General features: G+C 40.8%; 3 protein-coding genes across 3 annotated transcripts; 1 reads left to right on the top strand and 2 right to left on the bottom strand.

Moving 5' to 3' along the window:
- Window positions 1–7,894: 7,894 nt before the first annotated feature.
- On the bottom strand, window positions 7,895–11,055 carry thumpd1 (THUMP domain containing 1). The gene is made up of 5 exons (XM_041934371.1): window positions 10,567–11,055; window positions 9,775–9,952; window positions 9,594–9,679; window positions 9,353–9,515; window positions 7,895–9,231 (listed from the first exon to the last, which is right to left on the bottom strand). Exons 1-5 carry the CDS (start codon window positions 10,771–10,773, stop codon window positions 8,903–8,905), a joined length of 963 nt encoding a protein of 320 aa, XP_041790305.1. The 5' UTR covers window positions 10,774–11,055; the 3' UTR covers window positions 7,895–8,902.
- Window positions 11,056–12,010: 955 nt separating this feature from the next.
- On the bottom strand, window positions 12,011–16,525 carry eri2 (ERI1 exoribonuclease family member 2). Its single transcript, XM_041934309.1, has 9 exons — window positions 16,396–16,525; window positions 15,990–16,054; window positions 15,774–15,854; window positions 15,549–15,676; window positions 15,298–15,460; window positions 14,979–15,079; window positions 14,472–14,553; window positions 14,281–14,369; window positions 12,011–13,900 (listed from the first exon to the last, which is right to left on the bottom strand). The coding sequence occupies exons 1-9, from the start codon at window positions 16,416–16,418 to the stop codon at window positions 12,407–12,409; spliced, it is 2,226 nt and encodes a 741-aa protein (XP_041790243.1). The 5' UTR covers window positions 16,419–16,525; the 3' UTR covers window positions 12,011–12,406.
- Window positions 16,526–16,905: 380 nt separating this feature from the next.
- On the top strand, window positions 16,906–26,828 carry LOC121604725 (RNA exonuclease 5-like). The gene is made up of 19 exons (XM_041934307.1): window positions 16,906–16,993; window positions 18,092–18,355; window positions 18,516–18,642; window positions 18,744–18,864; window positions 19,158–19,265; window positions 20,109–20,197; window positions 20,600–20,715; window positions 21,502–21,640; window positions 21,898–21,992; window positions 22,081–22,183; window positions 22,267–22,355; window positions 23,496–23,604; window positions 23,809–23,925; window positions 24,012–24,149; window positions 24,326–24,418; window positions 24,547–24,904; window positions 24,994–25,193; window positions 26,266–26,375; window positions 26,451–26,828. The coding sequence occupies exons 2-19, from the start codon at window positions 18,108–18,110 to the stop codon at window positions 26,503–26,505; spliced, it is 2,415 nt and encodes an 804-aa protein (XP_041790241.1). The 5' UTR covers window positions 16,906–16,993; window positions 18,092–18,107; the 3' UTR covers window positions 26,506–26,828.
- Window positions 26,829–27,434: the final 606 nt, after the last annotated feature.

The following is a 27,434-nucleotide window of genomic DNA, read 5'->3' as shown; positions in this document are numbered from 1 at the left end:
TTGGACCACTGAGGGTTGGGGGAAAACATCGATGGTTCGGAGAGCGTCTGCAGCCCGAGAACAGGGAGAAAAAGGAGGATGGAAAGATGATGGAAAGCAAAACCCAACCAGGGCCAAAATCAGGCATGAAAGCGTGCCTTGATCTTTGATACATGGTGTTCTTCTTTTTTCCCTCTCTCCCTTTCTCTCTTTCACCCTCACACATACACTTGGGAGTCAAGGCAATTGATGTGCTGCCTTTGATGGCAAAGAGAGGCCTATATTAACAGCCAAAAGACCATGATGAAAGGGCTGAGAAAAAGAAAGAAAATGGGTAGAAAATGTGTTATTAGAAAGAATGGCAACTCATGATAAATACTTGAGATGGAGTGATGGTAACCAGACATCGGGGCGTTGAGGGTTTGATGGTTTAACGGCAGCGGAGGAAAGGCTAAGGTAGACGGAGAGCTTACCGTGCTAGCCCGGCGGTAGTGGTGGCTGAGGTTGACTTGGTGGTTCCAGTATGTCATGCTGGTGGTCATCCTGTTAGAATAAGGGGAGTGAATACACTTGCCGCACTTCCAGGGTTCCTCCTGGTGATTCGGAGGTCTGGACGCCAGTGAACGTCCCATAGCAGAAGCAGTCGCCATCTTTGTCCCGTTGTTGTCTTGGATATCCTCTCCTGCGTCTTCATCCCTCCCTCTTTCCTTTGATCATGCCTCCCTCCCTTGCTCTCTGCCGTATGACATCATCACGCAGCGGTATCGACAAGCATCAAAGAACCACTGGGCAGGACCGTGTATCTGTCGGTCTATGCATTTGAAAGGAGTGTAAATATGGAGCATAAAGAGTGCTGTAACCCCCCCGCTCCCCGCATCCACTGTTCTCCTCTCCCTGCAGATGGTTTATTAGGCCAATACAAAACTAAACACACACATACACACACACACCCACACCACCCAACTCTCAGACGGGTGTATCCCGAGGCCCCCCGCTGTGTCTGCAGCGTTTGATGATGTGTTTAACGGATTCATTCATCCCAAAGCTTGTTCCCCTTCTCCACCATTTTTTCATCCTCCTTATCCATCTCTCCAAGCCGATGCCGCAAACACAAACATGTCCTTTGGTCAACTTTGTCGCCAAATGACAGTTAATTCCTTCTCAAACTGATGAAGTAAGACTCCTCCTTGCGTCGCCACCCCTCCTTCCTCCCACTTTGACTCTCATCCCCTGCTCTTTCTCTCTTACCTCTTACAGCTGGTGGGTACCATTTCCAATCCTGTTAAAGTTGTATGTCCTGTTGAGGAGCCCTTCTGTCTGTCTGTCATCTGCCTGAAAATCACATATACATGTTTCACTTTCGCACTCTCAATCCTCTTCAGCAGCTGTTATCCAAGCCAGTGAGACCCCCCCCCCCCAAAAAAAAAAACAAAAAACGTGTACACATAATTAGCAAAAGAAGGAGCAGCATTTGACCAATGTTCATGTATCAGCAAATAGAAAATGAACTGTTAAAAAACAATATCTTGCATCTCACCCACAAAGGCAAAGAGTAGTAACTAGATAAATGTCTAATGTTTTCAGGCTAATTGATAAACTGTGTAACAGAGGTCTTAATGCATTGTTGTATGTCTTTTAAGGCTGAATATTTTACCCCAACTTAACCACAACACATGGATGAGAGTCAAAAGATGGCAGCTGCAGAGCTAGGCTAGTTATCTTTTAGCCAAAGCAGTTCATCATGCCTAGATTTAGTTATTGCTACACCAGCTACATTTAGTCATGTGGAATGAAATAACTGGATTACCAAGATGTCAGTTGATCAAATTTGATTTTTCCAGTTATAAAGAGAGCTTTGGAAAAAAGTTAATTTAAATTCAGCTAAGGCTAATGATAGCAATCTCCCCAGCTAGCTAGCTGTCACTTGATATAGCTAGCGATCTTGCTTCAGCTGTCTTGTTGGCTAACTAACTAACTAATTATTGTAAATTTCATGTTTGTTTTTTGCAGAAATAGCTCAATAGTTGTTGTTGTTATTTTTTTAATATAAAAGCGATGTTGGAAAAAAGTTTGATCTAAATCAATTTTGACCAAACAACAACACTGTCTCTGCATTGTTATTGCATACATTTTACAGACTATACTGATTCTAGTAAGATAAGCTAGAAAACTAGTGAAACCCAACCCAACACAAACCAATAATAGCAATAAATATTAAATTATCTTTATAACACTGCAGCTGATTTAATTAACGTTAAACTGTGTAATTAGCGCAATAATAACAGTTTCAGACTCCAGTTTCTGATGCATTAGTCCTACTTATGAAAAGCAGGTGACTGAAGGTGTAATAGCAAATTAGCCTACAGTGTTTACCTGAGAAAAGGGGTTTGTAAGACAACACCAGCACAATCCGTTGCAAACCAACACAACAGCTGCGCCTTAAGGTCTACTTTTAAGATATTTCTAGCATTGAGGTCATAGTTAATGGTGGTGTTGTGCTTATACTGGGAGGTGTTTCTTCTATGTATGTAAATGGAAGGGGTCCATGCACAACAACACCTTTAACTATGACCACATTTGAATTCACACATTTCCGACAAATATCAAACATCATAAACTTTGTAAATGTAAAATGTATGGCAGGCCTTTTGTTTTGGATTGCAGTAGATTATGAAGGTTTACCTAATAAAGTGGCCACTGAGTGTATGTTGCCTCTCGAAATTTTAAAAACAACTATATTGACTGTAATTATATCTTAAATAAAGCTCCTTCTGTGTGTTCATACATCTGTGGAAGACTAAGCGGCAAATTCATCATTCAAGTCTTATTAGTGAGATAGGGCTTTGATTCAGTTCCTCTTCGCACTGATTATTAAAAGAAAAGAAATGTAATTAAAGCTTTTTTAGAGTAACAGAGCTGATGTCCCAGTTCCACCTCCTCTCCACAGTCTCCGGTTCTTCTATTTTCTCCAGGTTTTTATTCACATCTTTGCTCTGCACGCTGCCCTGCTGCCTCTCTGCCCCCACGTCCCCTCTCCTGTCTAACTAATTGTCAAGGTTCTTGTTAGCATTATGCTAAAATGCGTCTCTCTGCAGCAAAAGCCACCCAGTGATATGGAAAGCACCCTCGGCAAGGATTATACCACTCGTGAGAATGAGCGAGTAAATGTGAGCGTGTGTGGAAGGAAATAACTGCTCCTGAATTTGTTGTTCGCTCACGCTTTACCCTCTCTCCATCTTGTGATCCCTTCTCTTCAGCAAACCGTCTCCCAGCTTTCCTAAAACCAAGACTTCTTCCTCTCGTCCACGTAGCAATCACATAAACAGTGATTTACATTCAAACAGCAACTTCGTGCCAGGTATTACGAAAACTAATTTCACAACATTAATGGAGCCCTTAAAAATGCCCACTTATTTCCTCCACAAATTACTTCCCATAATCCTAATCAACTAAATCCGTCTGCTGATTGCTCCCTTTCTGCAGGGACAAATAGGAATGTTTGGAATCAATACTAACACTCTTGGCCTACCTGTAGGATTGTTGGGGTAACAGCTAATAGCACCAAGCTGACAGGCTGTAGAGAGTTGATAAGCATTTCTCATTACTGAGCCCCATTCACATAGCTGGCTGCCATGCACATATAACACACACACACATACACACACACACACACACACACACACACACACACACACACAATCTCTCAGAGAAATAGATGTCCTCCTAACCACATTCCCATCACTGCAACAATGGATATGAAAAAATGAAGAAATCATTGGTTTGTGCACCTATTGACTATGCATGCGTGTAACAAAAGAGAAAGCATCTGGAAGGCAACAAACTGACACCTAGGGATGGACAAAATTACAGAAAAGCCTCCCAGTTTGACAAAGCTCATAATGGCTTCTCGCTGCAGCTGTCAGGCGTTTGGGCTGGCCATTTCTGAGGCCAAAATGTATTAAACAAATACAACATTCAGTCTCCATCAGTGGTGGACTACTTTGGACAAGTTTGTGAGCTGCCGCAAACAAATGCAGCATGTGTTTGGTGTGTGTCTGTTTGAGAATTTACCCTTCACCATACTGCATACGTTTGCAGTGCTTGTGACTGATACAGCTGATAATATTAACAATGGCTTTGTTCTATTCAAGTGTCCCAGCGAGCCATAACAGTACAACTTTGAGACATCATGCACGATACCAGGACCCTAAACTGAGGCAACCAAATGGAATTCAACCATCATTAATTTCGTTCTTCACACCTGTGCTTTTCCTACAGAGATTGTTATGTTTTCTTTGAAAAAAGCATTTATAAGACTGGTATAAGACTAAGTGCTGAAGCGACTGGGATCGTTCTTGTAAGGAAAGGAAAGGTACTGGTAAGGTACACATTGCCTTTGTAACTCCACAACCACAGCTGAAAAATGTAAATATTAATACACCACAATCACTGTTATGCATGTTCACTATGAATCATGATTCACTTGAACAGTGGTTTCCAACCTAGTGGGTGGGACCCCTTCAAGGTGTTGCAAGATACTGTAAATCTACAAAATAATTCATTGGACTGGAAAGAAGAAAAATTTTAGTTCTGCTACTACTTAGAATGTGTGGGGTTGCAACAGCACAAGATTTTCACGGTAGCATAATCATCTCAAAATATCATAATTTCATAGTAGTACATGGTATTACACAATATTATTATTATTATTATTATTATTATTATTGTTGTTGTTGTTGTATAATATCTGTTACAATGGCCTTTAAAAGAATGATCAGACACTATTATAATTTCACAAAATATCACATCCTATATTTTTAATAACACTAATACAGCAGAATATTGCAGCATTAATACAGTACAACACCATAGATATGCAAATGTACATGGTGTGAACTGCTAAGTTTCATAAAATAGTGCACCCCTGCAACCCTAGAAAATATATTTTCTGACATCTCTCTAATCTTATTTTTTGTAAAATAATGGAAAGTTTTTACTTCTCCAGGCCTCACTTGAAATTAAACAACCTAATAAGTTTAGAAAATCACGATTTGCTTGAACTGCTCACAGACCATAGACATATTCAACAAGTAGTGAATATGTCTATGGTCATGGAGACAATTTTATTTTATTTATTCATTTCAAATGTAAATGTAGTTGTAATCCAGGATTATGGATAGAGCGCCCTCATGTTCTTGTATCTGCCCACATGTCCTAATTAATGACTAGATATCTCTCTCACTATCACACCTCTATGTAAGTATACAAGCATGAGCTATGTCACCTTTCTCACCAGTATCTTTATTCTACTCTTTAGTTCGTTTTATATCTGTTTAAATGAGCTGATGGAACTTTTTTGTTGTCTGTCCTCTTTACAGTTACAGCATAATAGTAAATGCAAAAACATATTGTTAAAGCACAGGTAGAGAAGAGTCATAAAGTCACTTGGGTGACCGTTTATTATCAGGTGTGCGACAATATCTCTAATGTTTGCGAACAAGGGTGTGTTTATTGGCAACTTTTCATTCGTAACAGGAGAAGAATGTGAGAACGTTTTATTTATTTGTTCTTAATTTCTTCAGACAGTAACCTAAACTCATCATTTTTATCAGTGGGATTTAATGGCAACATAAGGAAACATAATGATGTGCAAGAGACAAACTGCCAAACTGATAGGAAAGACCTATTTTCTTGATCTTCTTGATGGGCTAAACTTAAACTTTATACTATTTTCTGCCTAACATGGACCCATTTTGCTTATTTCATATAACAGCTGTCTGAATTTATGTTTCTCTCTGTGCTCTTCTTGCTCGCTTGCAGTGGGCGGGGCTCTGTTAGAAAAGGGGATGTCACGTACTGCCATGCACCAATCAGAATTTAGCAACATTCGAAATAAAAATGTGATGACAGATTGTCTGCTAATGTTGTCAGGCCGCTGTCAATCAGACTTAATAAAACCACACCAGCACAGTTCCAGTGAAGCAGATTAGCATCTTTGAGTGATAAAAGAAATAATAACAAATTCAACTTAAACTCTGATTGTTGTTTATTTTGTCATAAATACATACAGTTAGAATGCAAAGCTTCAGTTTTGTAACGAATTTTCAGACGTGTTCTTGTTATTTTATGTAAGTACGTTGAAGTGGATCTGGACTCCTGCTCTGAAGCTCAACAATTTGAGTCTAGACATGTTCATTCTGCACTGTGAGAGGGACGGCTACAGTTGTGAGGGGGCTGAGGCCATTGTTCGTGTAAAGTGAGACAAATGAGACCCTGGAGAGCACTACTTAGCCATTCATAAAGGTCAGATATGGAGCCACACCAATGGATGCTAATCCTGACCCCGGGGACCGTGTGCACATGCGCCCGTGGATGCAATTGTTTCACAGGCCTGTGACATTTAAACCTGAATAAGCGTACAGTCCTGGGTGGCAGAGCAGTGCGTATGTGTTTGTATGCCTATTTGGCTGGAAAGAAGTGGGCTTTAGTTCCCTCTGAGGTTTAATTAGACATGGCCTTGGGGGCAATTAAAACATCAGAGGCTATTTTTTCATGTAGACAACACCGAGTGGTTAGCACTGTACATATTCTCTTGATTTTTAATATTGCTCTTCATGGTTAAACACGAGAAACTGTTGCTTCTACAGAATGTTTTTTTTATAAATTAAACAGCACATTTCAGTAAGCTTCATTTTTACTTTTTTTAATTTAAAAATCATAAAAATGTCCTTCCATCTGCAGGAAAATTGTATTTATTTTGTTCTCTTTTAGGAGAGAGAGCAGAGATATTAGATGCCGCCACTGTGATGTCATTATAGGTATCACTGTACGGTAGCCATTATGTAGGCTAGTCACACAGTCTAATTGGTATTGCACTAATAACACACTGACAGGCTGAAAACATCCAGTCTGTTCCCCTGGTGTTGGCGCTATAAGCTTGTCAGCAGGTCACACTGATTGGGCCACCTGAGAGTCGGTGGCAATGCAATTTATGAGTTTTAGCTGAATATAGCGGAGATAACGACTGGTGGGTCACAACAGTTCATCCCAAGTGTAATGAGCAGAGAAATTCACAACTCTGTTAATGCTTGTGTGTTATGTGTACGTGACAGAGAACTGTGGAAGCGAGGTGCATTAATTCCTTCACTGAATGACAACACTGTGGTTATACTGCACCAGTTTACATTTTAAAGTTCCTCTTAATTTTACATATTCAGTTTTGATGTGTCGAAAAGCAAGCTCTCCTGATAATATCTTCAAAAGACAAACCATAAAAGCGTTTGTGACCTTTGCAGAAAGGCTCAGTGGACGCAGAGGAGAGACCCGAGATAATTCCACAGAAATATGAGCACTTATTCTGGCTTAATATAGATAGAAAACTCATGCAAGACTCACAGGTAGGAGACCAGTGAAAACACAGTAAACCAACAGCAACATGCACATTGGTCATGTTGCTCAAGGGAAGCAAAGCTGGATGGCTGGTCCACGAGTCTGAACCAGACTGAAATATTTTCACCAGGCTGCAACCCAGTATCACGCCAAAGCGTAGACCGGCCGGTCCACCGTGTCAGTCACGTTTTGCCTTACCTAGATATGAAAAGAGCACATTTTCATTCTGCAGTCAAGTTAGGAATAATAAATATGCAATGTCAAGTTAGACTTTCAAAATAAACCTTTGAGGCACCAAAAACTACTTGGCTAGGTTTACGAAAAGATGATGGTTTTGTGTTAAAATAACTGCTTCCTTAGAACAATCAATGCTGACTGTTGGTTTCACAGAGGATTCGAATCCTGCTCTCCTGTGTGGAAGTCCAGTGCTTGAAAACACCTCTGTGCAGTTTTGTTATTACTTACTGAGTAAAACAAGACAAAATATGACAAATTTTATTGAGTCATATTATCACTCGGACCTTAACCAACTCACTCAAAACCAATGCAGTTTTTTAGCATCACAGGTTGCCGTAGTTTATCACTTTTCTGCTGTCAAATACATACATTGAATAATAAACCATGTATGAGGTGTGTAGTCTTTCTAAACTGATATGAAAGTCTATTGTTCATTACAAACCACTGCAAGACAGTTAGAAAATGACCTAAAGCAGCTATTTTTACCAGAAGGTGCTGTAGGAAAGAACATTAGTGTGAACTGTATCAAAAATTTTAATAAATGAGTCATCCATGAACAACGACCACAGTACACCTGTCACACACTCACATCCACGTCTCTACAAAATGAGGGATTAACGCCATCTTGTGGCACAAAGAAGAACTACCAGCTCAATGACGGTGGTGTTACGCAAAATACAATGTCAAACAGGATATTTCAGCACATGATATGAAATGTTGGATCATTGACATCCTGCAGGTGTGAAGTAGCAGATTTTTTAAGTTTAAATAGCTTTGACCTTTCTGTCTTTTCCTCAAGTATAGAGTACCATAAAATGAGTAAAGGATATTTGGCAAAACCAGTCAAACACACAGGTAGCTTTAATCCAGGGACTGCTTTAAGAAATAACAGTTACAAAAAACGTGACGCACCAGCTAACCTGAACAAAACTATTTTCTTTGGAGTAAAAAAAAGTCAAAAATAAAATGACACTAAAATAAAAAAAAAATCAAATTCAGCATTAAAAAACTGTCAGCTGACGGCAAAGTTAAGCTGCAGAGCGGAGGCGTGTGCAGTTAATTCAAATTCACCGCTATTTAAAACGGACATCTCAGTGAAGTTGGAACCAATGAATTAAAAAAAAGACATTAAATTCTATTTGGATTCTGTTTGACTAACCTCATTATTTCCTTGAGTATGTGGACCCTCTATTTAAAACAAAAGCACTACAATATAAAGCAACTTGAGATGTTTCTTTTGAAAGAAATTTAAAATCTAACGCTCCAACTGACAATCAGTTTCTCTAAACATGAGCTCTTACTCGCCATCGCCTTCACCCTTATCAACCTCCTTGTCCTGCGGCACACTTTTGTCACTGTCTTCTTCGCCCTTCGTCTCTTCGTTCTTTGTCTCCTCTGTATCGTGTTTCTCCTTCGGTTCAGCTGCATTCACATCTGTTTTTCCTGTGGTCACGTCGGGCTTTGGTGTGTCTTCTTTCACTACTTCCTGGACATTATACTTTCTATACAGCGTATAGTCTTTTACCACACTGATGCAACACACAGCCTTGATGACCTCCACAATGATTGTCAGTTCTGGGTTGGTCAAATCGACCTTGTTCTTCGGGTTCAGCTTCCCCACTAGACCTGCAATAATCAAACACCACAATGACGAGCCAGCTTAGCTCACTGATGAAATTCAGCTGTTTTCATCTGACAAAATTATCAGATCATATTAGCAACACATTCTTCTTGAGTCCAACGTTACCTGCAATTGATTTGATGATCTCGTCTCTCTTGTTGTGGCTGCTGTTGCGGGCCTTGAAGGCGATCTGGTAGGTAGCACAGTTTGGGGTTTTGAACCAAGGCTCCAGGAAAGTGGTGAGGTACTTCACCATGTCATCCTGGAAGGCCTTGCATGTTCCGGTTACCTGGATGAGACGAGCATGCAACTTAGATTGTTTTTTGTCTTGAACTCCTCATAAAGAACATAGTTAGGTTTTACTCACTGGAAGCATCCGAAGGATCACACGCGACTTTTTCTTCTTGGTGGTGTGGAGATCAGACAGGATGTGATGAACCAGCTTGTCAGATTCTAAGAGTGGGGAAAAAAAATAAATGAAATAGTGTCCATAATAAAACTAAAATCAAAAAATAACATCAATGATTCCTTCCATAAAGAGGATTTACCCAGATTTTGAGTTTTGATGAAGATGACATTGTTTGCTCCACTCTCCAAAGCCTGGAAGCGCCTCTCCTGTTTAGCTCCAGATGCCTGCAGCTGTGCCACTTCCTTCTTCAGCGCTACGTCAACATCTTCCTCATCAGCCTCCTCTTCTTCACTGCTGCTCCCGTTATGATCTTGCAACTGTGATCACGAGCGGCACTTCATTAATACCATATTATGTTGATATAAGTGTCAGTGAAGTCCTGCAAATGGTCCGTGCAAGGTGACCTCATTCAAAACCTCATTTGTTGAATCAACAGTTTAAAATGCAGAGACATGACAGAAAACAAGCAATTCCTCAAATCTGGCAAAGTGGAACAAGTAATTTTTTGACATTTTTTTGCTTGAAAAACTACTTAATTAATCGATTACCAAAAACATTGTTCAAAGTGTCTGAAACTGATGGATCAATAGTTTCAGCAGATGGTCAGAGTTTAATTAATGCATATAGTAACTAGCTAAACACTGGAAGAAAAGTAGTGGCTATTGGAAAATCTTGAGGTTTAATTCAAGTCTGTTCTTGTAGGCGTGTGCACACTGAAAATGTTCTGCTCTGGCTGCTGCCAAGCAATGCAAAAAACTATTATACCATTAGAAATTAAATGTAAAAAAAATGCACGCAAATCTTCACTTTCGCAACTGTAACAGGGTGCAGTTCACTTGCTCATCTTGCACAGCAACTCAGAAACAGGACTAACGTGACCAGGCCTCATCTGTTAACACAGCTGGGCACATTAAAGTGCTGCAGGACTCACCTTCTCAGGCCCAAACAGCTTGTCGGCGTATTCATTGAGCAGATTGAAGGCCTCCGCTGTGCACTTCCTCTCGTTCATGTTGCATGTGATGAGAATACCCTGCATGCCCACCTCCAGCTCCCGGGAGCCCTTCCACCGCTTGTTGTGGTGGCCGGCCACGTACCGCTTCTTGCTCCGTTTCCTCGAGTCGTTTGCCACGGCCGACATGTTAGCAGCTTTCGTACAAGTCAAAACGTTGTATTTCAGTTTACCAGCAGCGGGCTACCTTCTTGTTTTGGTTACTCCCCCTCGGCTTTATTAGCCGTTAGCTTAACAGTTGAGGCTAACAGGTGGCGTTCCGAGTCTTTAGAGCTGCGGCCACTGCAATGTAAAAGCCATGAGAAGTTTAGTAAATGACACAGCCTGCCTGTCTAAACATGTGTTCCAGTCGAAACTGGAGCTGTTTCAACGGACGATGTCCCATTCAGTCACAACATAGCACGTTTTCGGTTGTCCTCTACGGCGTGTGAGGAGGGACAAAAAGCTGCGGCGTTCTGGCGAATCATTATTCACCTGCGTACGTAAAGAAGTATTCAGATACTCGACATAAATATTAATTATAAGTAGGATAATAAAAGTAATGTGAAATACTCCACTACCTGTAAAAGGCCTGCATTCAAAAACTAGCGGAGGTTAAAGTATTAGTCAGCAGAATTTATCATAGTAAAAATACTAATTGTGCAGTAAAATGGTCCCTGTCCGTATTTTAGCAATATTATGTTTAGATTACTATTACTGCTGCATTAATGTCTATGTTGCATGAGATCATATCTTTGTAACATCACTGTCCTGTGGGAACTACGTATCTATACAAAGTCAACTTTTCACAAGCTCAGAAAAACAGTCTGTTTTCAGCTTTGGGACAATGTCTTTTCAGCTAATCTAAGAGGGTTTTTACATAGTTTATTTATTTTAAGAAGTAGAGGAGTTTTCTGAACCTGTAAAGGAACACTTTATCCTTCACTTCACAAAAATTCAAATTCAAACTCAACAGATTTGCATATTTGTGGTTTTAACTGGAGAGGAACTAGTACTAAAGCTGAAGTGGACAATATTTGCTTTTGTAATGTAGGAGAGTAGAAGTATAAACTTGTACTTGAGTCAATGTACTGAGTTACATTACACTACTGAATAAACTTCATAAAAAAAGCCAAAACTGAGAGAAAAGGTACAATATTAAAACATGGAACAAAGTCATGACTGAAACAGCCTCTTTATTATTTTAACATTTCATTCAAGTACATTTACAAAATAGCTTATTTGCTGTACACCAGCCATCATTATTGGTTGATTCATTCATTTTTCAATAAAATCCATACCACTCATATTAACTAATTCCATTAGTTCATCAGTTGTCATTATTCATAAGATAAAATAAAACTTTATTTATCCCCAGCTGTGGAAATTTGGGCATTACAGCAGCATGTGATAGCAGTGGGAAGAAAAATAGCAGCAGAGACAGAGAACATTTGAGAAAAAAAAAACAAATACAAAATAAAAAGTAGACTATATGAATACTCATTACACTTGAATCATTACACACGTATACTCATTACACTTTAACGTCCTACAAAGTATGACTAAATGTGTGAGTGCATTTAATAAAAGCCAATTAATTATTCAAAGTATAATCAATAAATTAAACTGAGCATTCATTATGTTAGTGACGCATGGTTTTGATTTGTACTGCTGTGTGTGGTTTATAAAAGGAGATCTCTCTACAAGTCGACAAACATTATTGAGGCAGCGTCTTTGTGTTAAACAGAGGTAGAACATACAGGATCAGTCTTTTTTCTCCGGGCTAGTAGCTCTTTCTTATCGTTGACCTCTGAGGACGACCGCAGCTCAGCCTCGAGTTGATCTGACAGAGTGAGACAGAGGACCGGACAGCAGGAGAGGCCACTGAGCTGCTCTTCATCAGAGCTGACTCCCACTTAAAGAATTCGCAGCCCTTCTGGACCTCGCCTCTGCCACCTGACCGGCGCACCGGACAGCAAAAAAACCCTCGCCCGTGGTTCGGACCACCATTGGACACGACCTGCCGCTTCGCGCGACGCCCACACGCACACAGTGGGGATGTGATCCTCTGTCCCCCTTTCATTGTCATAGAAAAGGAGGAACGACTTGTACACGAGGAGGGTTTGTTGGCTGACAGAGAGGAGAGGACATTCTTGGAGGTGCTAAGAGAGCCACATAAGGAGGGACGGGGGAGTTCTGCAGGGTCAGTGAAGATGGTGAAGGAAGATTTTGGAGTCTCTTTGTGATTTGCGTGTTGTGTGACGACTGCTCTGGGCCTGGCAAATGAGGTATTGGGGGTGGAGGTCTTTTCTGGCATGAAGGTTTTATGCCTGAATTGAAAAGGTGTGTTTGTTTTATGGGGCTTTTCTTTTACCAGTAAACAGGTTTTAAGTCCTGTTTTGTGCTGATTTGATTTGGAGTCCCAAGTAACAGTTTTAGGCACAGCAAAATAAGCTCTGGGCTCTGAGATCGTTGAATGCTGCCTGATTTCATTTGAGTGGGAGCTCATCTTCTTTGTCGATAGAGACGTCGTTGATGACTCGCTGGTCATCTTTTGAGTTTTAAAGTCGTTTTCAACGTTCACTGTTTCTCTCATGTTGTCTGTTGATGCGACCTGACCGCCTGACGCATGTGTTGTATCGGCCCACACATGACATCCGCTGTCAAAATCTGGCACATAATCGACGTCAGAGTCTCTCTCCGTTTCACTGACGACATTCTCGTCACCCTCCAACACCACATCATCATATGAACCACACCTGTCCTCTGTTTCCACTGAAAGATCTCCACCTTCCTCTTCATCCACAAGTCCTACTGCTGCTCCTGTGTTTGAGGGCTGGTTTGGCTGAGGCTTATTTGAAAGGCAGCCCACAGTAGTAGAACACAGAACAAGGCTGCTGCTGCTGCTGCTACTATTATTGTGTGGTGAAGGACAACTTCTCATAACTAAAGAGGAAATATTTGTGACAGCTTCTGCTGTTACTGACCTCCTGTTGTATCCCCATGGTGGTGGAGTTGTACCATTCAGCAGTGTCTTTGGTGAGATCAGGCTTTGACAGATTTGAACAGATTCCTGAACTGAACCTGAGCTCTCCTTTGAGTCTAAATCCCTCGTATTTAACTCTGAACACGATTTCGTCTGACATGATTTGGGAGGAATCTTGGATAATGAGGGTTTGCTTGTGGTAAGTGTGTTTTCCACTTTATCAGTGTTGGAGGTTTCTTTCTTGTTGTCTGCAGCTGTGTTTCCAAACATGGGTTTGACCATTAATGGGGTCTATAAGAAGAAGACAAGATGAGACAGATCATCAGCAGCTCATAATATCACCCATTCCTGGTTTTTCTTTAAACTGAATTGTGAAATAAATTGTCAGCAGTCATTGGTGCTAGGCTGAATAGTCCTGTTAAGATGCATGTTTGCTGTCTCTCTTCGGTGTCCAGAAAGATTTATTTCATATTTTACACAGCATCACGATATTGCAGTAATCAAGTTATATATTTGTTTATTTATATAAAAAAGCGTCACAGCAAGTTAAAAAATTCCAAAGCTTCATCTATGAAGACAGTCAATATGCATAACAGGTTTTGCTTGGGGAGACAGACGGGGGGGCCGGGGATTTAGGAGCTGGGATGCATTGTTGGTCGACGGCCACTCACCCTCACCAGGCTCTTAGTGATCTTCATCACGCACCCATCCCTCATCATCCTCGCTGCCAACTGAGCTGTATTTCGAGCATCATCCAAACCTGAGGACAGAAGAAAAACAAGACACACACGACTAGTTTAAGACTTTATGTTCAGTTTAAGATTTATTTTGACAAAAGAGCTTTTGGGGGTTTTTTTTATACCAGAATGTTCTCTCCCTGAAAACTGGATTCCCAGATCCTGTAGTGCCCCGTTCAGGCCTTTCGGTTTCCTGTCGTAAAACATCTGATAAATACAAAAGGAATTAATCACGATTTGAATAGTGCCAAAATGATTATGCCTCTTTCAAGTAAATGAAGAAAGATCTGATGTTGACAGAAAGTTTTATCAGTTAATAATCAAATAATTGTCTATTAATGACACATTTTTACTTCTGGTTACAGCTTCTTACATATGACTTGCTGCTTTTCCAGGTTTCATGTTGATAATTATTGTTATTATTATTACCATTGGATTTGGAGTGTTGGTCAAACAAAAAAAGCTAATTGAAAACTCAACTACTCTGGTAACTTAAGATGGGAATTTGTGATAACTACAAAATGTTATTCATTTTATAGACTAAACAATCAGGAAAATAACTGGTGCACCAAACAATTACTGGTATAACCATAAGCATGAAAGAGAGACAAAGCAGATGAGCTTCCACTTACCCTGTAGGTGCTTCTCAGGTCTATCCAGCTGTTCAGCACATCCGGTTTATGGAGCTGCTTGCGTTTACACTCGTATTGCAAACAAACACCAAGATCCCAGTCTGATACGCAATACAGAAGGAAGCGCGTTAAAATTAGTTTTCATTAAATCTTGTCACTTAACATTTCTAAATTTTTTTTAAACTTCCATTCTAGTTGATCTAGTTCTTGTCTCCAATGCAGGAAATATCCTCTTTTACTGAGGAAGTGACCAATCATGATAGATTTGTGACACCTTAAGGTTACCATAAGAGTTGTAGACAATGCCTTTGACTTTTACCTGACCATGTGAGGAAAGTACACAGTTTTTGAGAAGCTGAAGATGCAGAAGATCTCTGTTGTGCATTGGGAAAGACCACCCCCATATCGAGCTGCAGGTGTTGTAGCCAGCGGCTGAACCGAGAAAGGCAGATCTGAAGAGGGATCCCTGCCTCAACTTGCACCTGTGAGACGGAGAGAGGAAGTATTCAGAGGTAATGTAAAGTCCTTTGGTACGTCTGTAGGAGTGTATTTCTGTCTATGCACCGACACCTGTGTAATCCCGGTCAGCTCAGTGCAGAACTCGGACAGAGTGGGATGTTCTTGGGGTTGAACATAAGTGTGAAACTCTGATTCGACCTCCCCTGTGGACGTGTTTAGCAGAACGGCAGGAAACTCAACTGCATAGAAGGAAGAAATGAAAGATGGACTGGCACAATAAGCAACAAGGGAGAAAAAGAGAAACAGTCCATTTGAAACACATAAAAGGCTACTTACTAATTTCCTGGCTGTAGCTGTTTTTCTCTCTCCAGCAAGTGGACTCAAAATCAATCACAATCAGGTATGAAAATGTTTGATCTGAAAGAAAACAGGCAGTATTATACAGGTGCAAGTACAACGATGTGTCCCAGTATGAAAATATACCAGCCAGAGGATCAAGCCTAAACATGAACTCTCTATACACACATTATCAATTTAAATAACCATACTTACTAGCTACCAATGATTTCTTTAAGCCGTTAGAAGACTGACTCCTCTGCCTCAACAATCCAAGCTCTCTGTGAAGGCAAGAAGGGATTGAAGGGCCTCTGTTATAAGCGTAGTAACGCTTAATGTACTGTTAAACTTTAGCCCCAACTTAGCGACAGGACACACACGAGGGGAACAAACTACAACAAAGTACTGTTGATCATTTTAAACATAAATAGTTGAAATTTTTAAAACAATATTAAAGCACCCAGCACAACACGAATGTATAACGTAGCAATCGTTAGTTACTAAAACATTCAAGGCTATTACGTTACAAAACGGCATGTTTCTTTGTCTTTCTAGTTTGTTGTTTACATTAGCTGTTTGCTAACGCAAAAGGCTAAATGCGCATCGTTTCTCAGTTGCTTACTTGGCCAGTTTCTTTGTAGACATAACGTTGTTACTATTACTTGACAACTAGTTTTACAAAAAAAACAACAACTATAAAATGCTCTTGCCACTACAAAACGCAGAAAAAAACGCGCTTTTTTTGAACGTTCATCCATCAGTCTGCGGTTGATTAATTCAGGCTGCAAGTCAATGAAATCGATTGCAGAAACGAATAGTCAATTTGGTGTTTATAAAAAAACTGACCATGCTGTACTTCCGGTTTTAGCATCTTGTCATCAAAACAAGAGCATAAATACTATATAAAAAGCGGCCCGTGTAAGACAAGACGAATGAAAAACATTTAAGTGCCGACATACTTTCAGTCTGATCTGTAGTATGTCATTTTTTCAGACTAAAACTTTCAAATATACGCAATTTAAGCTACATGGTCGAATTGAAAGATATAACAGTCAATCCATACGTTTAAAGTTTAAAGTTACAAACCGGAAGTAGTGCTCGTGTTTTTAACTTTCTACCACGAGTGGCAATGCAGCAGTGTGAATTTTAACCATGTGTTTTTAGCCGGTACTAGTGGTGGAAAAACATACATTTGGAGTCAGCAGGAGCAATAATATCTGGTATTTACACGTTTTTATTGTCGTTGCTATTCTCGTGCCTATACCGAAATTAGAAATACTCCTAGCTCATTAACGTATAAGCGTACATGCTTTTGGAAAGTGTTAGCTAGCTAGATGTTTAGTGTTTCCTGTGTAACTGTTACTCTAATAATAAAACATCAAACTGACCCCTGAAACTCACCCGGAGACAAGTTCAACCACTGAACCGGATTATTATTATTCTATTTATTTGACATTTGCAGCACAAACACATTCTCGCCACTAGAAAGCTTTTAATGCACACATCCCCTCATAAAGTACTCCAAAGGCAACACTGTGTAATTTACATCAGTTTCCCTCAATGATCACTGCTGCTTCATAGTTAAACTAATTAGAATCAACCCAATTCACAAGCGAGGTATTACAAAATACTTTGTGGACGTTTTTAACATAACTGTCACCTGGTGTCACCTGGTCTTCAGTCGTACCTGTCCAGTCTCACCTGGTGAATCAGTCGGCCAGGTAGTTGCGAACTGGGCTGGGTAGCGTTTGAAAATCTTCACTAGTAATCTAAAACTCTTAGTATTACTTTTACTATTTCTCTACCTCACATTAAGAATTATACTGTAAACATGTTTTTCCACACACCCTGTCTCCATTTGTTGTCCCAGAAATCTGTGTTGTGTTTTTTACCTGCGGAATTATTTTAGCTATACTGAAACTGTAATACTTTTAAATTATTTCCTGAAATAATGATCTGATAAGGTTAAGTGGAATTAGTCGACAAAACCAATTTTCTTTATCTTTTTCTCTGTGTTTATTTTGTCTTGGTACAAAGCATCAGCAGTTTAGAATACAGCCGAAAATGCTGATTTGAATGAGGAAAGATCTGATGAAAGAATAAGTACAGTTAAAGTACTCAATGCCAACTGTCAATAATTAAAATTTATTGACACATTTTTTGAGTATTCAAAAAGTAATGTGCTTCGTTACACAGCCCTAGTCAGCTAAAGATGGGGCTGACTTGTCTTAACTTCATGAATAAAACAATGCAAATTTAAAGGTGAGCATGTGTAAATCTTAGCCTGACTGTTTGACATTTCAAATATCTCCCTGTAGAAACTTCATCTTGAACATGGAGCCTTCATCAGCAGCTGCAACATGCAACAGAGGGAAGAGAAAGAGCGACACAGCGCACGGGAAGGCCAAGAGATTAAAATCTGTGCAGCAAGGCGAGGAGACGCTGGAGTGTGGACGCTCCTCCCGCTCACCGAGGATCTCCGTGCTGCTCGACCGCCTTCAGCAACCAATTACACCGAACGAGCTGACGGAGCTGCTGCATTACGCCGCTCTGGGGAAAACAGGTGGCATTAAACAGCCCAGGTAATGACTGTGATAGTAAGATCTTATCGGCTCTCATCAAATAACTCTCTGTAACGTACTTATGCTGCGTCCCAGTGCTCCAGCAATAATCTAAATGATCTGTTTTAAGTCTTTTGCGCTGCAGACTACACAGCTTATGCTTCCCCTGTGTCTCCTGTAGTTGGTGTCGTCTCCTCCATCAGAAGAGGATTAAAGCCGTGAATGTGGTGATCGTGGAGGGCCTGAGCCAGAGTCACTTTTACAAACACTACCTCACCCTGCGACACCTCAGAACCAACTACACCTCTGTAAGTAATCAGAGGTGATGGAGTAAATCACTGAATGGGACGTTATAGTCTCAGCGCCTGTGTTTTAACACTGACCGTTGTGTTTTATCTGGTTGGAGCAGAGGGCCACTTTCACTTCATCATCTTCCGACCTGGCGTCCGCAATCTTCAGCGGCGAAGTTCCTAAATCGGATGCTCTGTCGCTTTCCCAAAGGCACAGTGAAAGCAATCAGATGCACAAAGGTGAGAATGTGCATTTGTTCTGAATGTGTGTGTAGACGTGGGAAATAATATGAACACATTCTCAGTACAACTGGATTCTGCTTGTCAAGAAATGATGATGTAGCTCCATGACTTCACCCGTTACTGATTTTTAAAAGCTGCTCGAGTTAAATGTTTAGATATTTTGTGAACTTTTGTGATTGTTGCAGGTCAAAGTCCAAGGCAAATAGTCTACTTTTTTTGTGTGTGTGTGTGTGTGTGTGTGTGTGTGTGTGTGTGTGTGTGTGTGTGTGTGTTTTTGTGTACTGCTGCAGCACTGAGGACTCATCCAGTAATCACCAAGTTTGGGACACAGAGGAGAGGACTGACAGCGTATGTTCTCCCTCAGGAGGAGATGATCAAGAGACATTATCCTGTCAAAGGTGAGTCTCTCTCTCTCTGATGGCTTCCGCAAGAAGGCGGATAAATGATGTGCTTCCACGCTGCATCTTAGCAGGCATACTGGGTGTTATGATAATATTAATAAACTTTATTTATATGGAACTTTTCATACAAAAATGCAGCTTAAAGTGCTGTGCAAGAAAAACAAATTATGTGAAGTGGTTCATGTAAAAAAGAGAGAATAGTAATGGACAAAGCATGAATGTAAAAATAAGATTGAGACTTTACAACAACAGTAAACACAAGATCAGAATAAGAATAAAAATATAATAAAGAATGCATTGAGATGGATGGAAGGTGCAACAGCAGTGCATAAGTGTGAGGCAAAAGTTTCAGGCCTGTATCAGGAAGTCACAGCCAGTTAAAGGAGAAATTGAAGAGATATGTTTTTAGCTTCCTTTTAAAAGTATTTAGCGAGCTGCTTCCCTGATAACTACAGGTAGTGTGTTCCAGAGCTTTAGGGCGTCACTGACAAAGGCTGCATCCCCGAAACCTCCAGTAGACCAGCGGCAGATGATTGTAGTGTGAAGGCAAATGGTGAACGAGGGAGTTAGCGATGTAGCTTGGTGCTAGACCATTATGGGCTTTGTGTACAAGGAGGAGGGCCTTAAAATCAGATCTAAACGCCACAGGAAGCCGGTGCAGCGCAGCTAAAACTGGATTAATGATCCATGTTATTGTTCTCAGTGTTTGGTGTGAAAAACTCCGGCTTAGTGTAGATGAAAAGCTGAAGTGGAGAGAAAGAGATTTAGCTGGGTCAGTGTGGACGTGGTCTCGCTCTCCATCTCCACCCTCTCACTTGGTTTTGGTTCCTTTTGACTCAGGGATGCCAGGCTTTGAGGAGTTTGTGTGCACAGACAGCGTTGACTGCGTGACTGACAGCAGCCCTCTGTATGGACTCGACTGTGAAATGGTGAGATTCTCTCAATTATACACTTAATTCCCACTTTCCATTGTAGAATCCAGTTATGTAGTTTCAGACAATCAATAACAAATCCATACAACATACAGTATTGATAGACAGGTTATTATTGTGATGTTACCTCTAGCAATCCACCCTTGATAGACCAATTTTACGGCATATCCTGTCAGGTCAGAATGTACAATACTGTCTTATAGATACTACAATGGTTCAGGGAAGGTTTATTGATTGATTTATTGATTTTTATTGATCAGGTAGGAACAGTTATATGAATGTGCTTAAAAAGAAGGCAGCCAGTTTAATTTAAGCTTATTTATGTTGCTGGTAGTCTGTTTTTTTTTTTAGTCTGTTGTTGTTGACTGAATGAACTACATCACTAATGTTGTGCTTCAGTGTCTAACAGAGAAGGGATACGAGCTGGCTCGCGTTTCTCTGGTGGATGGTGATGGGAGGTGTGTGCTGGACGAGCTGGTGAAACCTCAGAACCGAATCCTCAACTACCTCACCAAGTACTCACACACACACACACACACACACACACACACACACACACACACACACACACACACACACACACACACACAGTACACAACTAACCATAACCATAACCACTACTTGCCTGATCCTAACCCTTACCCCAGCCTCAACCTAACTCTAACCATACCCTAAATTTAACCCGTCTTCATCCTGAAATGTAATGATTTACGTTATGCGGACCTGCATTTCGTCCCCATAAGGAAGGGGAGTCCCCACAATGTGACTCTGATAGATAGATAGATAGATAGATAGATAGATAGATAGATAGATAGACAGATAGATAGACAGACAGACAGACAGACAGATAGATAGATAGACAGACAGACAGACAGACAGATAGATAGATAGATAGATAGATAGATAGATAGATAGATAGATAGACAGATAGATAGATAGATAGATAGATAGATATACTTTATTTATCCCAAGCTGGGAAATTGCAGTGCAGCAGCAGCATTACACACAGTGAAATAAGTGAAAATAAGACTATAAAGAACAAACTATACATAATAAAAATATAAAAATAGCGAGCAGTAAAAAGGTTATATACATAACAATAATAATAAAATATCCAAATAGTAAACAGTAGTAAAAGTATTGCACAAAAGGAATATCAAATGCAAATGAATATCAAAATAAGAATATCAAAAGCAAATGGCAGTGAAAATAAAGTGTACCGTGACTGTAAGAACAAACTATATATAATACTCTGTAAACAGATTTATGTGTTAGAATACATTTTTCTTGCCTTCTGATAGGTTCTCTGGCATAACTGCGGCGATGTTGCGACCAATCACGACCAGCCTGCGGGACGTTCAAGTGAAACTCAGGACGATGTTGCCGAGCGACGCTGTTCTGGTGGGCCATTCGGTTAACAACGACCTCAGGGCTCTGAAAGTGAGCTACTGCTGACTTTTTGATTTCTGTCTTTTAATGATAGAATTCATCATCTGCCTTCTCCACTCATTAAAAAAAGACAGTTGAGAGCAGGAATCAAGAGATCAGTAAATCATGTCTTTATGTTAAGGAAGGAGTCACGTTTTTCAGATATATTCTAAAAACATGTTTCGTTTTGGAGAAGATTTGTTCAAGCACAGATGCATTTCTTTTTTATGAAGAGTTGGAGTTTCAAACGTGTTGTGTTCACCCTGCAGCTGATCCACCAGCATGTAATCGACACCTCGCTGCTGTACAGGAGAGAGTTCGGACAGAGGTTTAAACTGAAGGTCCTGGCCGAGACGCTGCTGAAGTAAGTCTCTCTCTCTCTCTCTCTTTCTCTCTCTCTCTGTCTCACCCACCTGCTGCAGCTAATAATTTAATTTCGCACGGTATCCCAGGAGGCAAATACAAACTGAAGAGAAGAAGGGTCACAATCCCACTGAGGATGCTATAGCAGCTCTGCACCTGGCCCAGTACTTCATTAAAACAGGCCCTCGCCAGGTAACGTATTTCACACACAGACACACACACACACAGACACACACACAGTTGATGTAATATTTCCTATATATGCTCACTGTCAGGTTGTAGAGCTTCACCTGGAGGACCTGTGGGGGTATGCAATAGAGGAGGAGTCCACTGACTGTGCACCTCCACCCACACCGAGTCACAGGTACAATACGTTACACAATCTGCACACCTCTTTGAATTTTTCACCTCTCAGCACAGTTACTCAGACCAAGTCGGGTAACCCACATCTGCCCTCTGAACATCTAGTCTCCATTCCAAACCTGCGTTTTTCTCTCTGTGGTGGATCAGTACAAAAACACAGCCCTCGCATGTTCGGCGTAAACCTCCTCAGAAACACACACAGTCTTTCAGACTGAGCTTAGACCACCTACATCATTACACTTACGCTGGATGGTCATGATGCCTGAGACAAAGACAGGGGATGTGAAGTCTGAAGGGCTGGAGTTTATCCAACAAAGACAGGATAGAAGGGACACATGTTCCTGAAGGCAAAACCTCTATGTTCGGATGTCCTACAGGGTAATTTCAGATGCAACAGAAGAGATTATGAGGTTTAACAACTTCTGTCTCAGGTTGCACTATGTACAAATACTGTACTTCAGTACAAATTAGAGGTATACTACTTTATACTTCTACTCCACTACATCTCAGAGACATATATTCTAACTTTTACTACATTTGTCTGACAATTTAGTTACTTATCAGATTTTAATCTTTCATACCGGTATTGTCCAGTGAAAACCTCGTATCTCCAAATTTGATGATTCTGAATTTGAATGTTTGTAATAGACTGAAGGAGCAAGTTTTCCTCCATGGGTTGAGACAATCCTCCAACTTCTTGAGCTAAATAAAGAAGTTAAAGCCCCTCTTGGATTACTTCTCACAGGACAGCGGCACTACAAACATGATGGTCTTGTAGAATATGATGAATTGGTGCAGATTAAATCAGCCAACAGTATGTAGTTTAGATGAGCTCAATCTTAAACAGCAGTAAAATTAAAAATAGACATTAATACAGCAGTCATATTAGCCCACTAACATCAGATCTAACAATAAAACACTGACAGGGAACATTTTACTGCACAATGAGTACTTTTACTTTAGAGTATTTTCTCAATGATCTGAACATGTCTTCTATTGCTGCTTTTATCACTAATGAAAGCAAATTCTTGCACATCTTTGTCACTAATCGAAGGATTCTGCTCTTGACGACGTGAAACTCTCTTCACACATTCTGCTGCAGCGTCGTTTGACCAGTTCTCCGTCTTTACTGATTGTGCAGGTTTGCTGACGTACTACAAACACTTGGCCGGTCAGTGGCCTTTTTAGGAAAGCGTTCTGACATCGAGCTGGATCTGTCCAATCAGCGGTGGCTCAACTCTGACAAAGAGGTGAGATGAAGGAAGTTGCTCTTTTTGTTCATGAGATGACTTCGATTGTCGCTGATTATGTTATAGCTGAATATTTGTATCGGTTTGCTGTGTTTCTAATATTAGTCGGAGGTGACAAGCTGCTGCATTTGCACCCTTTTCCTCACCGTCCTCCCTTTAACTCGTCCTCTTCTTTGTCTCCTCCTCTGTTACTTCGTCCTTCAGGTGTTGGCTTCTTTCAGGAGACAGGACAAGTGCCCGTTCCTGTCAGTGCTCCAGTTTTCCTCCTTCTCAGACCATCTGAAGAGGTGCCGCCCCCACCAGGAGCAGCAGTACCAGAGGGTGAGACGTTCATCAAGAACGCCGTCAATTTAATGTGTCTGAATGTTATTTTAGTGCACCCCTTAATGTGTGTGTTTGTCTCGCAGGTGTGTGCAAACCTTCGAGACATGTGTGTAGTATTTGCCGGGCCGTTTCCTGCAGGTTTCTCTGAGAGGGAAGCGAGGCGGCTGTTTCGTTGCTGCGGACCAGTTCGGAAAATCAAAATGTTGAACACAGCTGTCAGGGTACATCCCACCTTCGTTATGATCCTTTATTTCACATTCAAGAATCTACTGTTTGCATGTCTGTCTCCAGTTGACACAAACTCTAAAAGGTATTGTGATACATGTTGCTAAACCGGAGCTGTTTGAATGTGCTTCTTTGATCTTACCTGTATTTTCTGACAATGTTTGGTCTCCAGGTTCATGCAGAGGTAGAGTATGAGCTCCTGGAGGGAGCTATGCTGGCTTTGAAAACGCTGAATGGACTTAATATGCAGAGACATACCATCAAGGTAACTCTAATCCCTGTTTTCTTTTTGCTCTCTGTTACTTATTCCCTTTACATTGCAGGTGAAGTTGTGTTGAAACATTTCTAGACTGCTGTACCTCCAACATGTGTGCTTCTATGTGCATTTTCAAGGTCCAGAGGCCTGTTTATGAGTCAATGCTGGACCTGGATCTGACTCTTGATGCTTTGATGGGTGACAGTCTCAACGCCAGCCACCTCTACACTGTTAAATTAAGCCACAGTATGGCTGAAAGCATACACGTTCCTGCAAAGGTCAATGGACGTACGTTAGATGCAAAACGATCAGGTGTTACTCCTGTCACAGCGTTGAACAGTTTGCCCCCTGCTGAAGTAAACGGTGCACAGCTGCAGCCCACCAAGTCTAAGCTATCTGAGGAGGCGGTCAGAGACACGTTTGCTCACTTTGGCACGGTGGAGAGAGTCGTCCTGCCTGGCAAACCTGGAAAACATGCAAGACATGCACACATCAGTGAGTGAAAAGCTGGGTTGTTCCTTATCGCTTGCTGTACTGTGTGAGTGGGAGTTCATGCAAGGTTTCTGTGTGTCTCTGGCGGACAGAGTTTGAGAGCTCAGAGGACAGACGTGCAGCCCTCAGCTCCTCCGAGGACCTCTGGAAGGAAAACTACCTCGTCTGCCCATCCCTAACTCCACCCCACTTACCTTCATGGGTTGCCATGACAACACCAACTGCCACCCCAGACCCTGACAAGGAGGCGGCAGAAGACGAGGAGAGGAGCCACATGCACATCAGCTCTCAGGTAAAGATGAAGGTGCCTTGACTCACACTCTGCTAAAGCCACTGTACAACTGTTTTAAGAAAAATGAGTCTGCCCCCGTGGAAACGGGCTAATGGCTGTTGATCTCAGCCAATCCCTGCTTTTTGAGTCTTTTTGCTTTGTCAGCATGTGAACAGGTGGCACGTTAGCATTGAGTAAGCTATGATAGAACTAAGCCTGTTAATTTTTAAAGTACAGCTGAGCCTGATGAAGCCTGATGATGGCTGTGGAGAGTCTGACAGATTATTTTTCATCCATCCAGAAGTTTTGCTGGTTTGAGTACACAGGACTACAAGTGTGTTTAGTCTTGTGAACTTTTTTCTTATTTTTGCCCTGATCTTCAAGCAGTGTGAAAACCCAAGATGGCAGCTGTTTGCAATTCCGCCCTACTCTGCCTTTGATTGGCTTGTACTTGTTGCCTTCATTGGTTGGGTTGGTTAGGTTTACCAACTCTGCCTTTCAGTGTCTGTTTCAGTCAGTTCTCACTATATATTTTCTAGACTAAAATCTCACAGTGAAAACGGAGCCTTTTATGTTCAGGCTGGATTTATGGGATTCATTTTTCAAGACATCATGACATGTTTCGCTTCTTTGATGTCGTCCTGTACACAGCAAAGTACTGATGGAATTCAAGCACATTCAGAAAGCTGTGAAGTGATGAGGCAGAGTTTTTAGTACCTTTTTGATTTATTAGACCTGTACAGTTTATTTATTGAACACGTGTAGTGAACACTCCAATATGTAATCAGTTAAATATATGTACTGCTACATATGAATGTGTGTGTGTGTGTGTGTTCAAGAATGGAAACCTACTAGATGGGCTTAATGTGCATATTTTATTTTATTGTATTTTACCTCACTTTTTTGTATGTTTTTAAATATTTCAAACATTTTTATCATTTTTTACATGTAGCTTATCTCACTTTTTACAGTGAGATTTTTATTATAGCTAATGTTGTTCATGATTGTTTTATTTTATGTACAGCCCTTTGAGACATGCTGCGTGATATCGGCTGTAATGAACCTTGACTTGACTTTCGACTAATCTGTGCAGGATCAGGAAATCGATCTCATGATGAGGAAGCTGGACCGCCGCCTGCATAAGCTCTTCAGGTCTCTCCCAGACTGGACCCTGTCGGTGGTTGTTCTGCTCGGACACACCAGGTGAGGATTCTGACCGTGTCTAGAAAATTCTGCCACAAAGTCAGATATTTGTAAGCCTTCTCTTCTCTTCCCCAGTTCTCATGACCACGTTCCTGGTCTCTGCCTTATGGAGGTCAAGCAAGGTTCTTGAGGAGAACGGTGGCCGGTGGTCCTCTGTGGGAGTAAAGATACAACACTATATGAAATTATTTAAAAAATCAAGTGCCACAGACTTCCCTTACCTCAGACAAAATCAGTTTGTTTTGCATCTATGACAGTCGGACATATCTCTCAAGAGTGTAGTGTGCAAGTCTTCCACATGCAGTTTTTTCAAGTGGAAGGAAATAAGATGGCAGACTGAACACCACACTGGATGAACTTATGTTATTGATTTAGTGCAGTTAAAGTGAAACATCAGTTGAAACAAGGAGATGAAAAGCACTCTGAACTATGAGCAGTATTTCTCATACAGGATCAGTGCATTTTGATACTGTACATTAAAACTGTTTTGATATCAAACTTTTGTCTTTTCATTGTTGACTTTCAGTAATGGAGGGTTTCACCCTCTTTACAGCAACAAATCTAAAATTAAACCTTTCTCACTTCATATAATTTGGCTCACAGTAGGAAAAGCATTATATGAATGATGGCTCAGTTATTAGAGCGTCTCAGTGAGCCAGTATGCACAGTACCAAGACCTGAAAACTGAAGCAGCTGAATGGAATTCAGCCATCATTCATTTACTCTTTACAGTGGTGCTTTTCCTGCTGTGACATGTCAGAATGTCCTCTGTGGTCACAAAGTGTAAATCCTAAAACATTGCACTTGTTTTTAACGTGTTTAAGGTTCAGCTCTTTTGTTCAGACAGTGCTGTTTCCTCATTTAGTCGGGGGGAGACAGTACTCAAATATTTCACTTGAATAAAGACATTTATATGATTCATATTTAAACATTAATAAGATGTATCCTTAAACCACTTGTGTAAAACATCATTTTCATTCCCTGTATCAACAAGATCTCAGTATCATCCTGCTTTCCAGGTAGCCCTGGTCACCATTATTACAATAATAAATAATTTAA

This window comes from Chelmon rostratus, chromosome 3 (assembly GCF_017976325.1).
Source record: "Chelmon rostratus isolate fCheRos1 chromosome 3, fCheRos1.pri, whole genome shotgun sequence".
Taxonomy (NCBI): Eukaryota; Metazoa; Chordata; class Actinopteri; order Chaetodontiformes; family Chaetodontidae; genus Chelmon; species Chelmon rostratus.
This window is presented reverse-complemented; position numbering and strand designations above follow the sequence as displayed.

What these genes read in the sequence shown, in the direction of transcription:
- thumpd1 (XM_041934371.1), bottom strand. Translation starts at nt 10,773, where the DNA reads ATGTCGGCCGTGGCAAACGACTCGAGGAAACGGAGCAAGAAGCGGTAC. An exon ending in AGCTGTTTGGGCCTGAGAAG is followed by an intron (nt 9,953 to 10,566) that starts GTGAGTCCTGCA and finishes TCGTGATCACAG; the next exon opens with TTGCAAGATCATAACGGGAG. An exon ending in GATCATCAAATCAATTGCAG is followed by an intron (nt 9,232 to 9,352) that starts GTAACGTTGGAC and finishes TGATTATTGCAG; the next exon opens with GTCTAGTGGGGAAGCTGAAC.
- eri2 (XM_041934309.1), bottom strand. Translation starts at nt 16,418, where the DNA reads ATGTCTACAAAGAAACTGGCCAA. An exon ending in TTCAGGGAGAGAACATTCTG is followed by an intron (nt 14,370 to 14,471) that starts GTATAAAAAAAA and finishes TTCTGTCCTCAG; the next exon opens with GTTTGGATGATGCTCGAAAT. An exon ending in TCACTAAGAGCCTGGTGAGG is followed by an intron (nt 13,901 to 14,280) that starts GTGAGTGGCCGT and finishes TTCTTCTTATAG; the next exon opens with ACCCCATTAATGGTCAAACC.
- LOC121604725 (XM_041934307.1), top strand. Translation starts at nt 18,108, where the DNA reads ATGGAGCCTTCATCAGCAGCTGCAACATGCAACAGAGGGAAGAGAAAG. An exon ending in ATGGACTCGACTGTGAAATG is followed by an intron (nt 20,198 to 20,599) that starts GTGAGATTCTCT and finishes GTTGTGCTTCAG; the next exon opens with TGTCTAACAGAGAAGGGATA. An exon ending in ACATGCACATCAGCTCTCAG is followed by an intron (nt 25,194 to 26,265) that starts GTAAAGATGAAG and finishes TAATCTGTGCAG; the next exon opens with GATCAGGAAATCGATCTCAT.